This window comes from Mustelus asterias, chromosome 7, assembly GCF_964213995.1.
Source record: "Mustelus asterias chromosome 7, sMusAst1.hap1.1, whole genome shotgun sequence".
Lineage (NCBI taxonomy): Eukaryota > Metazoa > Chordata > Chondrichthyes > Carcharhiniformes > Triakidae > Mustelus > Mustelus asterias.
In genome coordinates this window covers 94,708,029-94,726,182 of record NC_135807.1, presented here as the reverse complement: position 1 = coordinate 94,726,182, position 18,154 = coordinate 94,708,029, and the positions used below count along the sequence as shown (strand labels likewise).

At 42.8% G+C, this 18,154-nt stretch overlaps 1 protein-coding gene across 4 annotated transcripts in view; it reads left to right on the top strand.

Moving 5' to 3' along the window:
* The window catches only part of samd12 (sterile alpha motif domain containing 12), a 130,146-nt gene that overhangs the window by 23,339 nt on the left and 88,653 nt on the right, over positions 1-18,154 (top strand). For all 4 annotated transcript variants that reach the window (XM_078216493.1, XM_078216491.1, XM_078216492.1 and 1 more), the window contains exon 2: positions 7,481-7,659. In XM_078216493.1, the coding sequence (XP_078072619.1) occupies positions 7,481-7,659 (179 nt within the window). The remainder of the gene's footprint in view (positions 1-7,480; positions 7,660-18,154) is intronic.

Below are 18,154 nucleotides of genomic sequence, written 5' to 3'. Positions count from 1 at the left end.
TTTATGTGGCAAGTCCAGTTGAGTTTCTAGTTAATGGTAACCCCAAGGATGTTGATGGTGGGGGATTCAGTGGTGGTAACACTATTGAATGTCAAGGCGTGGTGGTTAGTGTCTCTCATTGGTAATGGACATTGCCTGGCATTTGTGTGGCACGAATGTTACTTGCCACTCGTCAGCCCAAGATTGGATACCGACCATATCTTTTTGTATTTGAGCATGGACTGCTTCAATGTCTGAGTCGCCGTGAATGGTGCTGAACATTGTGCAATCATCGATGAACATCCCCACTCCTGACTTTATGACGGAGGGAAGGTCATTGATGAAGCAGCTGAAGATGTTTGGGCCTAGGACACTACCCTGAGGGTTTCCTGCTGAGAGGACTGACCCTCTACAACCATCTTCCTATGTACCAGGTATGACTCCAACCAGCAGAATTTGCCCCCGATACCCATTGATTCCAGTTTTGCTAGGGCTCCTTAATGCCGCACTCGGTCGAATGCAACCTTGATGTCAAGGGCTGTCACTCTCGTCTCACCTCTGGAATTCGGCTCTTTCGTCCAGTTTGAACCAAGGCTGTAATGAGGTCAGGAGCTGAGTAACCCTAGTGAAACCTAAACTGGGCATCGTTGAGTAGGTGTTGCTTGATAGCACTGTTAAACCCTTCCATGACTTTACCGATGATCGAGAGTAGACTGAGCGGTAATTGTCCGGGTTGGATTGGTCCTGCTTTTTGTGTACTGGACATACCTCGGCGATTTTCCACATTGTTGGGTAGATGCCAGGGTAACTATACTGGAAGAGTTTGGCTAAGGGAGCGGCAAGTTCTGGAGCACAAGTCTACTATTGTCAGAATGTTATCAGGGCCCAAACCTTTGCAGTATCCAACCGTTTCTTGATATCATGTGGAGTGAATTGAATTGGCTGGAGACTGGCATCTGAGATGCTGGAAACCACTGGAGGAGGCCGAGATGGATCATCCACTCGGCATTTCTGGCTGAAGATTACTGTGAATGCTTCAGCCTTATCTTTTGCACTGATGTGCTGGGCTCCTTCATCATTGAGAATGGGGATATATGTGGAGCCACTGCCGCCTCTAGTGAGTTGTATAATTGCCCAACCCCATTCACAACTGGATGTTTCAGGACTGCAGAGCTTAGATCTGATCCATTGGTTGTGGGATCGCTTAACTCTGTCTATTACTTGCTGTTTATGCTGCTTGGCATGCAAGTAGTCCTGTTTGGTAGCTTCACCAGGGTTGACACTTCATTTTTAGGTATGCTGCTCTTGGCATGCCCTCCTGCACTCTCCATTGAATCAGGGTTGACCCCCTGGCTTGATGGTAATGGTGGATATGTCAGGCCATGAGATTGCAGATTATGCTGGAGTACAGTTCTGCTGTTGATGGCCCACAACGACTCATGGATGCCCAATCTTGAGTTGCGAGATCTGTTTGAAGTCTGTCCCATTTAGCAAGGTGATAGTGCCACACAACACGATGGAGATTATTCTCAATGTGAAGGCAGGACCTTGCGGTGGTCACTCGTGCCGATACTGTCATGGACTGATGCGCCTACAGCCAGCAGATTGGTAAGGATGAGATCAAGTATATTTTTTCCTCTTGTTGGTTCATTCACCACTTACTGCAGACCCAGTCTAGCAGTTATATCTTTTAGGACCCGACCAGCTCAATCAGTAGTGCTGCTGCCAAGCCACTCTTGGTGGTGGACATTGAAATCCCCCACTCAGCGTACATATCGCACCCTTGCCACCCTCAGTGCTTCCTCCAAGTGTTATTCAATATGGAGGAATACTGATTCATCAGCCGAAGGAGGACGGTACGTGGTAACCAGCAAGAGGTTCCCTTGCCCCATGTTTACTCTGAAGCCATGAGACTACATGGGGTCTGGAGTCGATGTTGAGGACTCCCAGGGCAACTGCCTCCTGACTGTATACCACTGTGCTGCCACCTCTGCTGAGTCTGCCCTGCCAGTGGGAGAGGACATATCCAGGAATGGCAATGGTGGTGTCTGGGGTATTATCCGTAAGGTATGATTCCATGAGAATGACTGTCAGCATGTTGCTTGACTAGTCTGAGACTGCTCTCCCAACTCGCCCCCAGATGTTAGTAGGAAGGACTTTGCAGGGTCAACAGGGCTGTTTGTTTTGCCGATGTCATTTCGTTGTATTATCTGGTGCTAAGGTCGATACCATGTGGTCCGTCCGGTTTCATTTCTTTGAGACATTGTAGTGATTGATACAACTGAGTGGCTTGCTAGGCCATTTCAGAGAGCAGTTGAGTCAACCACATTGCTGTGGCTCTGGAGTCACATGTAGGCCAGACCAGGTAAGGATGGTGCATTAGTGAACCAGATGGGTTTTTCCGACAATCAGCAATGGTTTCGTGGTCATCAGTAAACTCTTAATTCCAGATTTTTTTTAATTGAATTCCAATTCCACCATCTGCCATAGTGGGATTTGAACCCAGGTCCCCAGAAAATTAGCTGAGTTTCTGGATTAATAGTCTAGCAATAACATCACTAAGCCATCATCATATTAGCAATAAGATGCGTTCAATCGGAACTCCGATGGAATTGTTCTCTCTTGTTATGTATGTTGTACTGCAGCATCTGGTTGTGTTATGGCACACAGTAGCTTAGTGATTGTATTACTAGTCTAGTAAGTCAAAGGCTGAGGCAAATGATCTGGAGACATGAATTCAAATCCTATCACTTCAGTTGGAGAATTTAAATAAATATGGAATAATTATGTTCACCAATAATGGTGACCATGCATAGCTGGATTATCATGGAGACCCAGCTGATTCACTAATGTTCTTTAGGAAAGGAAATCTGTCCTTACCTGGTCTGACCCTTGTGATTCCAGAATCACAGGAATGTGACCCTTAATGGCTCTTGGAAATAACCTAGTAAACCACAGTTATATCAAACTATACAACAAAGCATAGTACAATCTGAGACCACCTGACATCAACTTCAGCACTTGGACATGTTAAAGATGCAGTCAGCCCAGTTGATCCTACAGAGTCCTCTTCACTATCATCTGGAGACTTTACCAAAATTGGGAGAACTGTCCCACAATCTAGTCAAACAAAAGCCAGATATAGTCATGCTCTCTCAATTATAGACCATATCATGATCCAGACTCCTCTATCACCATTCCTGGTTATGTCTTATCCCGCCAGAGCTAGCAGTGAAGAAAGAGTGGCCTCGGGAGTCTTGAGCATGACTTTTGTGAAGTTCCATGGCATCATGGTCAGACATGGGCGAAGGAGCCTCATGTTGATTTGTGCCAACCTCAGCTGATGAATCTGTACTCGTGTTGAACACCACTTGGAAGAGCTGTAGAGAGTAGGAATAATGCAATATAATCTGGTGGGAACTTACTGACCATTACCAAGAGAAGCACTACTACTGACTGAGCTGAATGAGTCCTGAGGATATGGCTGCCAGATTGGGCTTGCGTCTGTGGTAACGCAACTAGCAAGAGGGGAAATAAACACTGAGCTTTTCCTGTCACAGATGTATCTGTCCGTATCACTATAAGTAGGAGTGACCACCACATAGTCCTTGCAAAAACAAAGGCCTATCTTCGAACTGAGGATACCCTCCACTCTTTTGTGTGGCACTATCACTGTAATAAAGGAAACTAACAGTTCATAATTTTCCATTGACATGGCTTTGCCAGAGCTGAATCTCCCACCAAGATTGTGTGGGATCAGAATTGACAGGAAACTTAACTAGAATGGGCACATAAATGCTCTAGCTGCAAGAGCAGGTCTGATGTTGTGTATCCTTTGGCAACTGACTTGCCAAAGCCTTTCCACCATCTGGAAAACGCAAGTTAGGAGTGTGATGAATACTTTTTATTCATACGTTAGGAACAAAAGGGTTATCAGGGAAAAAATCAGACCTCGGGGACAAAAGTGGGGAATTATGCTTAGACCCCAAAGAAGTAGGGGAGATCCTAAATGAATACTTTGCGTCGGTATTCACAAAGGAGAGGGATGTGTTGACTGGGAGTGTCTTGGAGGGGAGTGTTGACCCGTTAGAGAAAATCTCCATTACAAGGGAGGAAGTGTTGGGTTTTTTAGGGAATATAAAGACTGACAAATCCCCAGGGCCTGATGGAATCTATCCAAGGCTGCTCAGGGAGACGAGAGATGAAATCGCTGGGCTTCTGACGCAAATCTTTGTCTCGTCACTGGACACAGGTGAGGTCCCAGAGGATTGGAGGATAGCTAATGTGGTCCCGTTATTTAAGAAGGGTAGGAAGGATAACCCGGGAAATTATAGGCCGGTGAGCTTGACGTCCGTGGTAGGGAAGTTGTTGGAGAGGATTCTTAGAGATAGGATGTATGCGCATTTAGGAAGGAATAAACTCATTAATGATAGTCAGCATGGTTTTGTGAGAGGGAGGTCATGCCTCACTAACCTGGTGGAGTTTTTTGAAGAAGTGACTAGAATGGTTGACGAGGGAAGGGCCGTGGATGTCGTCTATATGGACTTTAGTAAAGCGTTTGACAAAGTCCCTCATGGTAGGTTGGTGCAAAAGGTTGGATCTCATGGGATAAAGGGGGAGGTGGCTAGATGGGTGGAGAACTGGCTTGGTCACAGAAACAGAGGGTGGTAGTGGAAGGGTCTTTTTCCGGCTGGATGCCTGTGACTAGTGGTGTTCCGCAGGGCTCTGTATTGGGGCCTCTGCTGTTTGTGACTTACATAAACGATCTGGAAGAAGGTGTAACTGGGGTGATCAGTAAGTTTGCGGACGACACGAAAATGGCTGGACTTGCAGATAGTGAGGAACATTGTCAGAGGCTACAGAAGGATATAGATAGGCTGGAAATTTGGGCAAAGAAATGGCAGATGGAGTTCAATCCAGATAAATGCGAAGTGATGCATTTTGGTAGAACTAACGTAGGGGGGAGCTATACAATAAATGGCAGAACCATAAAGGGTGTAGATATGCAGAGGGACCTGGGTGTGCAAGTCCACAGATCCTTGAAGGTGACGTCACAGGTGGAGAAGGTGGTGAAGAAGGCATATGGCATGCTTGCCTTTATAGGACGGGGCATAGAGTATAAAAGTTGGGGTCTGATGTTGCAGTTGTATAGAACGTTGGTTCGGCCGCATTTGGAATACTGCGCCCAGTTCTGGTCGCCACACTACCAGAAGGACGTGGAGGCTTTAGAGATAGTGCAGAGGAGGTTTACCAGGATGTTGCCTGGTATGGAAGGGCTTAGTTATGAGGAGAGATTGGGTGAACTGGAAAAACGGAGGATGAGGGGTGACCTAATAGAGGTGTATAAAATTATGAAAGGCATAGATCGGGTGAACGGTGGGAAGCTTTTTCCCAGGTCGGTGGTGACGTTCACGAGGGGTCATAGGTTCAAGGTGAGGGTCGGGGGGGAGGTTTAACACGGATATCAGAAGGACATATTTTTCACAGAGGGTGGTGGGGGCCTGGAATGCGCTGCCGGGCAAGGTGGTGGAGGCAGACACACTGGGAACGTTTAAGACTTATCTGGATAGCCACATGAACAGAGTGGGAATGGCGGGATACAAAAGAATGGTCTAGTTTGGACCAGGGAGCGGCGTGGGCTTGGAGGGCCGAAGGGCCTGTTCCTGTGCTGTTTTGTTCTTTGTTCCCACTTGGCTGGGTGAATGCAACTCCAGCAACACTACACTCGAGCTTGACACCATCCAGAAAAAAAGCAGTCTGTCTGATGGACACCCTGTCCATCACCGTAAACATTTACTACTTCCATCACCTATGCAGGATGACAGGAGTATGAACCATCTACAAGATGCACTGCAGCAAATCACCAAGGCACCTTAGACAGCATCTTCCAAGCCCGTGACCTCTGCGATCAAGAACCACATAGACAACAGATGCATGGGGATACCACCACCTGTATTTTCCCCTACAAACCACGCTCTGTCTTGGAACTATATTGCTGTTGCTTCACTATTGCTAGGCCAAAGTCCTAGAACTCCCTCGCAGTACTGAGAGTCTACCTACACCACATGGACTGCAGTGATTGTCACTCACCAGACATCATCCATGCCTAATTGTCAAAAGGTGGAACCAGAAATTCCTGTTAGACAGGGGTAGGATATTGGTCAGACTTTCACTATTATCAGATTATAGTTCAGATGTTAGATTTCTAATGACTTGCAAGCTGAACCTCAATGAAACAAGAACAACAGTCCGTCATCTGATACCTTTTCTATTCCTCTTCTCTCTGGATGCCTCTAAATTAATGGACATTGCGGCCTGTAAGACTGTCGTGTGAAGCGCTGTGAAAGTAGGGCGGCCTTCATAAGGACAGTGGTCCTAATGCCGCTCTTGGGAATGAAAAGGGTTTTGTTTAGCTAGTCATTGGCTCTTGGCAAAAGCAGTTGAGGTGCATGATCAATGGACAGCACTGCATGGTTGCTAGTGAGGGTTGAAATAGTTTTTTGGCAAGCTGGAATGGTGCAGCAGCATCCAAATGTGTCCAGTCGTCGTCTTGTTAGATCTGCTGAAACAAACACTTGAAAGAATAGCACACTATTGATGTAAAAGGAGAGGTTACAGGAAGTTCGCCAAGTCCAAGATTTATTAAATGTCCAGATGCTGTTATCAGAAATGGCATCAGCAAGGTGAGAGCAAACACAAGCAATAGTGATTTGTTGATTGTTACTCTTTCCTCCACTTGAATCTCCAAATACATCAATAATACAATAGTCTATTCTCAAAGGAATTGTTTCTTCTTAAACTGGAGTACACTATCAGAAACCAAAAACTTCAGTTAAAAGATTGTCGCCAGCATTTGAGTGTAGAGAAGTGGGGCAGTTGGCTCGCAAATGTTTTTCAGGTGTTCTCTGGACTCTGACAAATGGTTTAAAACCTGACTTCTAAAAAAAAAATTGCATGTTTTATGGTGACTAGGTCATCATATTCTCCAAATTTGGCAAACATCAAAATCTGATTGGATAACGCTGTCGCAAAGCATGCCTGAGGTTAACAATCTGCTGTATTTGCTCAGCTGATGCACTTGATTTTCATTATTTGACAGTGCTTTTCTTAGTGCTAAAAGCCAAGCTATTGGCACTTTGCAGTCTTGAATTTCTATACATGTAGCTCACCCTTAGCAATGTTGTTAGCTTTGACAAATTATTCTTCACACAATAAGTGAACGTGTGGGGGAAAAAAAGAATCACACTTCAGATGTCTTAATTGACCAAAGATACACAGATCCCCTTCTAAGCTTTCTTTCATGGTTTAGAAACCAGTAGCTGCCTATAGGGTCATCTTTTTTGATAAACCTTTTTATAGCATTTTTATAGCACCCTTCACAACCACAAAAAAATGCAAATGTTAGCAAAGGTGTGTCAAGATCTCGCACAATAGGAATTTGTTCATGCAACTGATCTTTCAAATGTTTATTATGTCTTATTATTAATGTTCACTTTTGCAGCTCTTCATTGTAATCTTAACCAGAACGGTGTGGATCATGCTGTTTGTACCGAAGATGTGAGCCTGCAAGTACTTGGTGATCCAGAGGTTTTGAATTCAAATGATGAAAAGATTTTGAGGATAGTGGAATCAAGTGATAGTCCGAAGAATCTTCATGCGCCAGAAACTGAATCAACGAAGGTAAGCATAGCTACCATCAGATGTATAATTCAATCTTCCCACATCTCAGAAAAATTAAGCATTTGAGAAAAGTGTTCAGCTGAAAAGAAAATTGATACGTTTGAGATTTGTCTTTGCCATCCGTTCAAGTTGCACAAAATATACTTTTCTTTCCGCCCCGCCGTCCCCGTTTTAATGTCCAAGAGATCATAACCCAGTGGGCACCCTAAGTACCACTCTAAATGCTTATGCTAGTTAGTCGATAAGCATTTTAAATACTGAATTGGTAGGTTCCTCGCAGCACAGACTGCATTTGGGTTTTGATCACACTGTAGTTGGACTCATAATTTGGCTGCTTTGAATTATATCAAATACTACCTCATGGAGACTTTACTGTATAAGCTGCACGTGGCTATATATTCAATGATATTGAAATAGTTAGAAATTGGAAAGATGATTTGGACAAGGTAGTACTGGATAGATAATGTGATATTTTAATTTCAGCAGGTAGCACAATTCTTCCCTACCTGTTCCGTTGGGCCGGGGCAGAACACCAGGGTACAGTTCCCTCACTGTCTGTATTAGGTGATCTTTTATATGTCAATGCAGAAAGTTTGCCCCATGAACAGTAACTTGGCAAATCAATGTAACATATTTATCACAGAATAGAATAATAGAATACCTACAGTGCAGGAGGAGGCCATTTAGCCCAGCCTGCACCGACGACAATCCCAATCACCCAAACCAGAAATTAGACCCGGGTCCCTGGTGCTGTGAGGCAGCAGTGCTAACCATTGTGCCACCGTGCTGCCCCTAGACAGCAGGCAACACTATGTATTTAAAGGTGGTTTTAGAAATTGGAATGTATAATTTGTGCCAAGTTGAATTAATGTTTGGTATGCAGTATGCATTACCTCCACTGGTAATATTTGTACCACAAAAATAGCCTACATTGATTTTAAAAACCTGCTCAGCTTAATAAAATTAAAACAAAAACTATTGTGTAGGTTGAGAACAGGCTACGTGTTTAATTTTATGCAGGATGTGAAAGATTGAGCTGGTATCCAACCGGTTTTATCCAACAATGTGATCACAGTGTCACTGAAGATGAAGGAAGATTGTACAGATAACCTGAAATATTTTGTGGATTCCTACTATATTGGACTCATGCTGGAGGATGGAAAGATTTTTATAGCTGTGAAAGATTGAAGAAATAAGCTCCCAGCAAATGGTTCTAATTGAATAAAACTCTTCAGGAATGATATAGTCAATGTACTTTGAAATAATTAGGTTTGAACTTTGAAATACCAACTTTGAAATACCAACATAGGACAATGTACATTAGAAACAGAGCTGACATAAACCTGTGCTGCTTCCATTGTGAATTTCTTGTTCATTTTTGTATTAATGTAATTTTGTATTGGCACCTTTTCTGATTATCTGAACAATTGTTTGTACCAATTGAGAAGAGGAATTATCCTTTTGTAATTAGTTTGTGCCATATAATAATATACACAGCCTGAACAAATCTGTTTTAATGAGCATGGAAGAAAGGAGTGTTGATAACCTAATTATAGTTTGTATTAGGTTATGACTTGAATGAGTTTGCCAAGTATGGTATAGTGGATTGTCAACTAAAGAGTATAAATAAATTAAATTTCCTATAAAGTATCTATTTTGAGGCCTGCATATATGCAGTCACCAATGTAGTCACCAATGAAGCAATGGCACTCACTGCTGACCTCAGAGCTGCCCACAAAGATCTATCTCTGTAGCATGGATTTCCCATTTCCAAACATTAAATTTGGTGTCAAATCTAGGGGATCACCAGGTGCCTAGCAACAGTAGTAGAGTGAGTAGTCAGCTACTTTGAAAATTTATCTCTCTCCGCAAACCTGCAATTAAAATGTGCTGACATTTTTTTACTTTTTTCAAAATATTTCTGTGCAAAATAAAAATTGGAATATGCACTTACAAGCTGAAATATCTTTATTAAACAATGGGGAGTTTTTAATCATAGAAAAAAATTGATATTACGTATCAAATTAGTTTTCCAGGGCCTGGGAGGTTGTTTAGCAGGAATTGAAGAGTTATGACTTATTCACTGTTTAAACCCAATTATGCCTCATTGCTGCTTCTGTACTCCTTTTGCAATAAAGATCAGTCTGCTATTTGCCTTCCTAATTGCTTGCCTATATTTCAACCTAATTCTTGTGCAAAGCACCCAAACCTCTCTGGAAACCAATACTTAATAGTTTCTCACCATATTTAGAAAAAAAAATTTCGGTTTTCCCTGCCAAAGTGAATAACCTTGTACTTCCCCACATTATATTCTACCTACCACCTTGACCACTCACTCAACCACTGTATATTCCTTTGTAGGCTCCTGTGTCGTCCTCATATTGTTTTGTCAGTAATTTTGGAATTTTTGTTTGTATATTGGAGGTGATTGCCACAATCAAGGCTGGTATTTATTGGCCATCTTTAATTCCTCTCAAAAATTGGGAGGCAATCGGGCAGTCATATTGTCACTGGGCTAGTAATCTGGGGACCCAGGTTCGATGTGGATTCTGGGGGCCCATGGCAGATGGTGGAATTTAAACTCCATTTAAAAACCTCAAATTATAAATCTAATGATGATCATAAAACCATTGTCAATTATTGTAAAAACCCAATTGGTTTACTAATGTCCTTGGGAAGGGAAACCTGTCGTCCTTAACTGGTCTGGCCTACATGTGACTCCAGATCCACAGCAATGTGGTTGACTCTGAAGTACCCTCTGAAATGGCCTAGCAAGCCACTCAGTTGTACTCAACCGCTACAAAGGAATGAAACCAGACTGACCACCTGATATTGACCCAGGCACCAGAAACAGCAAATCCAGCCCTTTAACCCTACAAAGTCTTCAAGAGCTTCAAGTTTTAGTTGTCCAGATCACCAACAAGCTGTCCTGATCTTCTTCTCTTCTCTCTCTTCCCCCCCCTTTACTTTCTCAGAAGACTAAGGTCATTTTGCATGTCAGCTACGACACTCCAACTTTTACAGATGCGCCATAGAAAACATTCTTTCTGGTTGTATCACAGCTTGGTATGACTCCTGCTCTGCCCAAGACTGCAAGGAACTACAAACGGTTGTGAATGTAGCCCAATCCATCATGCAAACCAGCCTCCCATCCATTGACTCTGTCTACACTTCCTGCTGTCTCGGCAAAACAGCCAGCATAATTTAAGGACCCCACGCACCCTGGATATTCTCTCTTCCAGTTTCGTCTTTTGGGAAAAAGATGCAAAAGTCTGAGGTCACGTACCAACTGACTCAAGAACAGCTTCTTCCCTGCTGCTGTCAGACTTTTGAATGGGCTTACCTTGCATTAAGTTGATCTTTCTCTACACCCTAGCTATGACTGTAAAACTAAATTCTGCACTCCCTCGTTTCCTTGTCTATGAACGGTATGTTTTGTGTGTATAGCGCACAAGAAACAATACTTTTCACTGTATGCTAATACATGTGACAATAAATCAAAACAGAGTCCTCCTTGTTAATATCTGGGTGCTTCCAAAATTGGAAGAGCTGTCTCTCGGCCTAGTCAAGCAATTTATATAATCATATACTCAATCATACCTTACAAATAATGTCCCAGACACCACCATTGCCATTGCTGGGTATGTCCTGTGTCACCGGCAGGACAGACCCAGCAGAGATGGTGGCAGTGGTACACAGGAGGGAGTTGCCCTGGGAATCCTCAACATTGACTCTGTACCCCACAAAGTCGCATGGCTTCAGGTCAAATATGGGCAAGGAAACCTCAGTTGATTACCACATACTGTCCCCCCCCTTAGCTGATGAGTCAGTTCTCCTCTATGTTGAACACCACTTAGAGGAAGCTCTGAGGGTGGCAAGGGTGTAAAATATACTCTGAGTGAGGTTTGATGTCTACCACAGACTGAACTCACCAAGTCCTAAAGGCCATAGCTGCCAGACTGGGACTGTGGCAGGTGGAAAGGGAACCAATAAGCAAAAAACATACTTTACCTATCCTCCCCAATTTGCCTGCTGCAGATGTATCTGTCCATGACCTTATCAGTAGGAGTGGCCACCACATAGTCTTTGCACAGACTTAATCCCATCTGAGGATATTCTCCATTTTTGTTTGACATATGTTTCTATAGCTCTTGGCTAAAGGGATCCACAGATGTGGGAAGAAAGGGGGATCAGGATCAGCCATGATCAAGATGAATGGCGGAGCAGGCTCGAAAGGCCGATGGCCTACTCCTGCTTCTAGTTGTTATGGTTCTATTACCGCTGTGCTAAATGCAATAGACTTCAAACAGATCGAGCAACTCCAGACTGAGCATTCATGAGGTGCTGTAGGCCACCAGCAGCAACATAATTATGCTTGACCACAATCTGTAACCTCGGCCTGGTATATCCCCCATTCTATCGTTATCACCAAACCAGGTTTCAATGAGGAGTACAGGAGGGCATGCCAGGCGCAGCACCAGACATAATTAAAAATAAGGTGTTAACTTGGTGAAGCTACAACATGGGACTACCTGTGCTGAACAGCATGAGCAGTTCTGTTTATTACTTGCTAAGCAATTCCACAATCAGTGGATCAGATCTAAGCTGTGCAGCCCTGCCACATCCAGCCGTGAACGGTGGTGAACTATTTAAGTTCGCTGGAGGAGGTGGTTCCAGAAATACCTCCATCTGCAATGATGGAGGAATCCAGCGCTGTGCAGAAGATAAGGTTGAAGCATTCGCAACAATCTTCAGCCAGAAGTGTCAAGTGAATAATTCATCTCTGCTCCTTCCTCCAGAGTTCCCAGCCTCACAGATGTCAGTCTTCAGTCAATTTGATTCGCTCCAAGTGATATCAAGAAATGGCTGAAGACATTGGATATTGCAAAGGCTGTAGGCCCTGACAGTATTCTGGCAATAGTCCCGAAGACTTGTGCTCCAGAACTTGTCGCATCCCTAGTCAAGCACTTCCAATACAGCTACAGCACTAGCATCTACCCGGCAATGTGCTAAATTGCCCAGGTATGTCCTGTATGCAAGAAATAGGCCAAATCCAACCCGGCCAATTACTGCCCCAGATGATCTGTCTACTCTCGATCATCAGTAATGTGTTGGAAGGGGTCATCAACAGTGTTATCAAGCAGCACTTACTCAGCAATGACCTCCTCATGGATTGTCAATTTGTGTTCTGCCTGGTCACTCAGCTCCTGACCTCATTACAACCTTGGTTCGAACATCGACAAAAGAGCTGAATGCCAGATGTGAAGTAAGAGTGACTGCCCTTGACGTCAAGGCAACATTTGACCAAGTATGGGATCGAGGAGAGCTAGCAAAACTAGTCAAAGGGAATCGGGGGGAAGTCTCCACTGGCTGGAGTCCTACTTGGCACAAAGGAAGATGGATGTGGTAGTTAGAGGTCAACCATCGCAGTTCCAGGACATCTCTGCAGGGTTCCTCAGGGTAGTGTTCTAGACCCAATCATCTTCAGCTGCTTCATTAATTACCTTTCTTTTATAAGATCGGAAGTGGGGATGTTTGTTGATGTGCAATGTTCAGCACTATTCGTGACTCAGACATGAATAGGTTCAGTATCTAAGACCTGGACAATATTGAGGCTTGGGCTGACGAGTGGCAAGTAACATTCATGCCACACAAGTGCCAGGCAATGGCCATCTCCAACAAGAAAGGATCCAATCATTGCCCCTTGACTTCAATGGTATTACCATTACTGAATGCCCCACTATCAATATCCTGGGAGTTACCACTGACCAGAAACTGAACTGGACCAGCCATATAAATATTGTGGCTACCAGAGCAGCTCAAAGACTCGGAATCCTGCAGTGCGTAACTCGCCTCATGCATGCCTTCCCCGCCCCCCTCCCAAATCCAGGCCTATCCACTCCCTAGAAGTCAGGAGTGTAATGGAATATTCTCCACTTGACCTGGATGAGTGCAGCTCCAGCAACAATCAAGAAGCTGAACAGCATCCTGGACAAAGCAACCTGCTTGATTGCTACTCCTTCCACAACCATTCAATCCCTTAATCACCGACCAAACAGTGACCATGTGTACCATCTACAAGATGCACTGCAGGAACTCACCATGGTTCCTTAGACAGCACTTTCGAAACCCTCAACCACTACCATCCAGAAGAACAAGAGCAGCAGATACCTGGGAGCATCACCACCTGGAGTTTCCCCTCCGAGCCACTCACCATCCTGACTTGGAAATATATTGCCGCCGTTCCTTCAGTGTCTCTGGATCAAAATCATGGAATTCCCTCCCTAACAGCACTTTGGGTGTACCTACATCTTGGGATTGCAGCGGTTCAAGAAGGCCACTCACTGCCATCTTCTGAATGGGCAATAAATGTGACCCAGCCGATGACTCCCACATCCTGTAAAATGAATATTTTTTAAAAGGCCAACGCACAGTGCGTTCCAGGGTTTTGAATTGGTGACAGTGGAGTGGTAATATTCCAAGTCAGAATGGTGTGCTAATTTAAGGGGAACATGAAGATGCAATGCATCTGCTTCTCCTGTTCTTGGTGGTAGAGGTTTCAGGTTTTTAAGGTGAAAAGTTTTGGTGAATTTCAATAAATCCATGTAGATGGTGCATACTGCTACCACTGAGAAGTAAGTCATGCTGTTGGTGAAGTAAGTCGATGTGGTTTCCTGGATGGTATCAATCTTAAGTTGTTGGGACAGCGTGCTCCCAGGCAATGAACACCTGCAGTGATGTTGTATGGCTGAATTGATTGACCTCCAACAGACACAATCATTGTCTTTTATACTAGGTATGACTCCAACCAGTAGAGAGCTTCCCTCTAATTCCTATTAATTTTTAGTTTTCCTAGGGCTCCTTTATGCCACACAGTCAAACACTGCCTTGATGTCAAGGGCAGTCGCTTTCAAATCAGCTCACCATCTACACCACTCTTGGTCCATTCAAGTAAATCCTCAATATGCATTGTATGGACCCTACCATTGATCCCACAATTAACAGCTTGCCATTTGGCCCATCGGGCCTGCACTGACTGAGTATCTCTCCCCGGGCCCATCCACACATTTACCATGGCTAATCCACCTAACATGCACATCTTTGGACTGTGACCTATCCTCAATCTATGCTAATCTATTAACCCCACCTATTTTAGATATAGTAATGTGTAATGAAACAGGATTAATTAATGACATTTAGTAAAGGGTTGACTCAGTAAGGGTGATCATGCTCTCTCAAACTCGGATGAAGGCTGTTGTGAGAAAATTTGAAGGTGGCCCGTTGTGCCTTAAACTAAGACATTTCAAAACCCACAAGGCAAATATCTCTGCAAAGTCGTAACAAAATTTTATTAACATAAAACAGAACAAAACAATACAAATGTACAGCCGACTGGAGACTCACGAAGGGTTAAATGGCTCTGGAAATAGTGACAGAACCTCTCAAAGATCTGAAGTACAGAGTCAAATGCAGATAAATTATACTTTTTTCTAATCAATAATTCCGCCTTTCATTAGCTTAAAATCAATTCCGTTTAACAGTCATACATCAATACAAATCTCTGTCAAGTACCTCAGCCAACCATACGATACTTAGTAGCATGGTGATATTCTATTCGTCCTTCAAATCCAGACGTCTTTCCCTTTTTGGCTCTAACTACATCCCTGTTGCCTAGTAATGGCAGACGTTACCGCAAGGTCAAAATGGAAGTTCCCACCAGCTCATTTCCAAGCTGAATAGACATGTGTTCCTGCATCCAGGGGCATATCTATCCTTGTCTAGGCAGTAAATGCATCTATTCATTCATGTTGCATAATACGTACCCTTGTAGGAATTCAGTCAATAAGACTTACTGACTAACTAGTTCCCAGACCTTTGGCTTTAAAATATTGACTTTAACCAGCATGCCTTTTGGTAACTTTGCTTTTATAAAATATCAGTATATATGTCTTAAAATCATTGCTGCTACTTGTGATTCACTTACTGCATTCACATATGTGTAAAACTGTCTGTTTTAGCTGGTCTAAGAATCATTTAACTCCTCACTGATTTCTTGTTCTCTGTAAGACTGCATTCTGCCTATAAATCTTATTAGTTGATTAGGAATCCCTTTCCACGAAGGCAATTGCAAAGATATGAAGACAGAGTTGGTTAACATGGACTGGGAAAATAGGTTAAAACAGTAAGACCGTAGAGAAGTAATGGCAGATATTTAAGGAGCTATTCCACGGGTAATCAAGGAAATGAATGATGGTATCAGATTGAAAGAACTGTGCAATTCTGCAAAAATTGATGATGAGCCAGAAGATTGGGACAGTTTTAGAAATAAGCCAAGATCGCTATCACTAGAGAAAAAATTCTAGGAAAACAAATGGGAATAATAGTCCTCTGAACCTGATGACCTGTATCCTAGTATTTTGAAGGAAGTGGCTGCAGAGATGGTGGGTGCATTGATCCAAAAATTGCTCGATTCTGCCAAGGTCCCCAGACAGGAAAATTGCAAATGTAACAACAGTTTTCAAGAAAGGAGAGAGACAGAAAGCAGGAAACAAAAGACCAGTAGAGAGGAAAATGTTATAATCCTTGTTAAGGAGGTAGTGAAAAATCATAATACAATTAGAGTCAACATGGTTTTGTGAAGGGAAATTGTTTTTGACAAGATTCGTTTTGAAGATGTACTAAGCTGGGTGGATAAAGGGAAATCAGCAGATGCAATGTAATTGGATTTCACTGGGTATTTCAGAACTTGAATATTGGCAAGTTAACCTGATTTGCCAAGGCATTGATGTGAGAAATTAATGGAAAAATCAAGACTGTCCAAGCTCTCGGGTAATTCAAAAAAGGTGCAAGACTTCATATTTGACTAAAAGGATGCTGCTGTCGGTCTAAAAAGGTGTCCTGCCTACTACACAATTGAGCAATGTCGTGCATGAATTTCTGTGTTGTGATGTCAAGTATGTTCCAGCAATTGGCTAATCAAATCAAACAGCATGTTCCCTTAGCTGTTCATCATAATAAGCAGAACACAGACCATATTTAACTAATGTGGTTGCAAAATCCAAACAAAGTGTTTACTGTTCAGTGTGATTGGGCAGCAATTGCTGAACAATCCCAAGTGTGCTAATAGCTACACTAACAACTAATTTAAGATTATCCATTTGAGATTGTAATGCATATAGTGATCTGCTCACTGCAAACAAAAGGAATATGTACAAGTCTTGCAGCTTTTGAATTACCTCGTGAGCCAAGAGTTCCTTGTTGTTTTCTCCAAGGCAAATACCTCAACCAATCAGTTGACTTATCAAGTGACTTTACACTGATCACTCCTTGAAATGATGTGAATTGTTAGACAAACTGTTGTTGCTGTCAATAAAGCCTGCAGGATTTTTCTGTTATGTGCTCACACAAGTGAATGATTGAAACTTGGGACTAAGTGCTATTTAAACCATTTGCAAGTCTGAGCATCGTTTGACTTCCTAAGAACATATTTTAATCATGACTTTAGAAGAGTACTTTGACTTCACTATTTATTGTCCATCTTGGCAAGGCTATTAATTAGTATTAGAATTGTAAGTAATACGATTTTTATAGAAATTGGATGGAGACTTCTCACAAAGTTATCTTGAGTTCCAGATTGTGTTGTCTACAGCTCTCTCACACATGTCATTTATCTTGCATTGTTTTTCAGTCAGGAAATATTTAAATATGTTCAAAGGCAACAAGTAAAACATTCAAAAACAACATTTTTGTGCATGCTTAAATCAACTGCACAATCTGGAAAGGTGAATCCAACGGAATTCTACGTGATTTGAGTTGTGATAGAACTAACTACTTAGTCCTCAGTGAAAATGCAAATACTGCTCTTTTTAGCCTGCCATTGCTACAAAATTAGTTTCTGCAATGCTAAGAATAAACATAACATTAATTAAGGTTTCCATTCTAGTGTGAGCTACCTTGATGCAGGCTTACCTTGTTGCAGAGGGTGCACTGGGTGCTTTTAACTAATCATGAACAAGCAATTTCAGAACGTTATAGGAAATTTAATAACTTAGAAATTGGATAGGAGTAAATACTGTTCTCAAAAGACAATCTCCATGGGATAATTATGCAGAAAAATGATGGGTATAAATAGACAAAGGAAAAATGTTAGACGACTGCTAATCAGATTGCTTACCACACAAGATGGCTATGTTGGCAAGTGGCCATCTAACTTTATCTACAAGGACAATACTTGAACAATGATTGCATCTGTGGTGTTTTTTTTCAATCAGTGGTGTAAGTGTAAACTCCACTTCTTTATTCTTTAATGAGATGTGGGTGTGGCTGGCCAGGCCAGCCTCTGTTGCCCATCTCCAATTCCCCTGAGAAGGTGGTGGTGAACTGCTGCAGTCCATCTGGTACTGGTACACCCACAGTGCTGCTGAATGGTGCTCCGGGCTTTCGACCCTGTGACAGTGAAAGAATACTTCCAAATCAGGAGGTTGTGTGGGTTGGC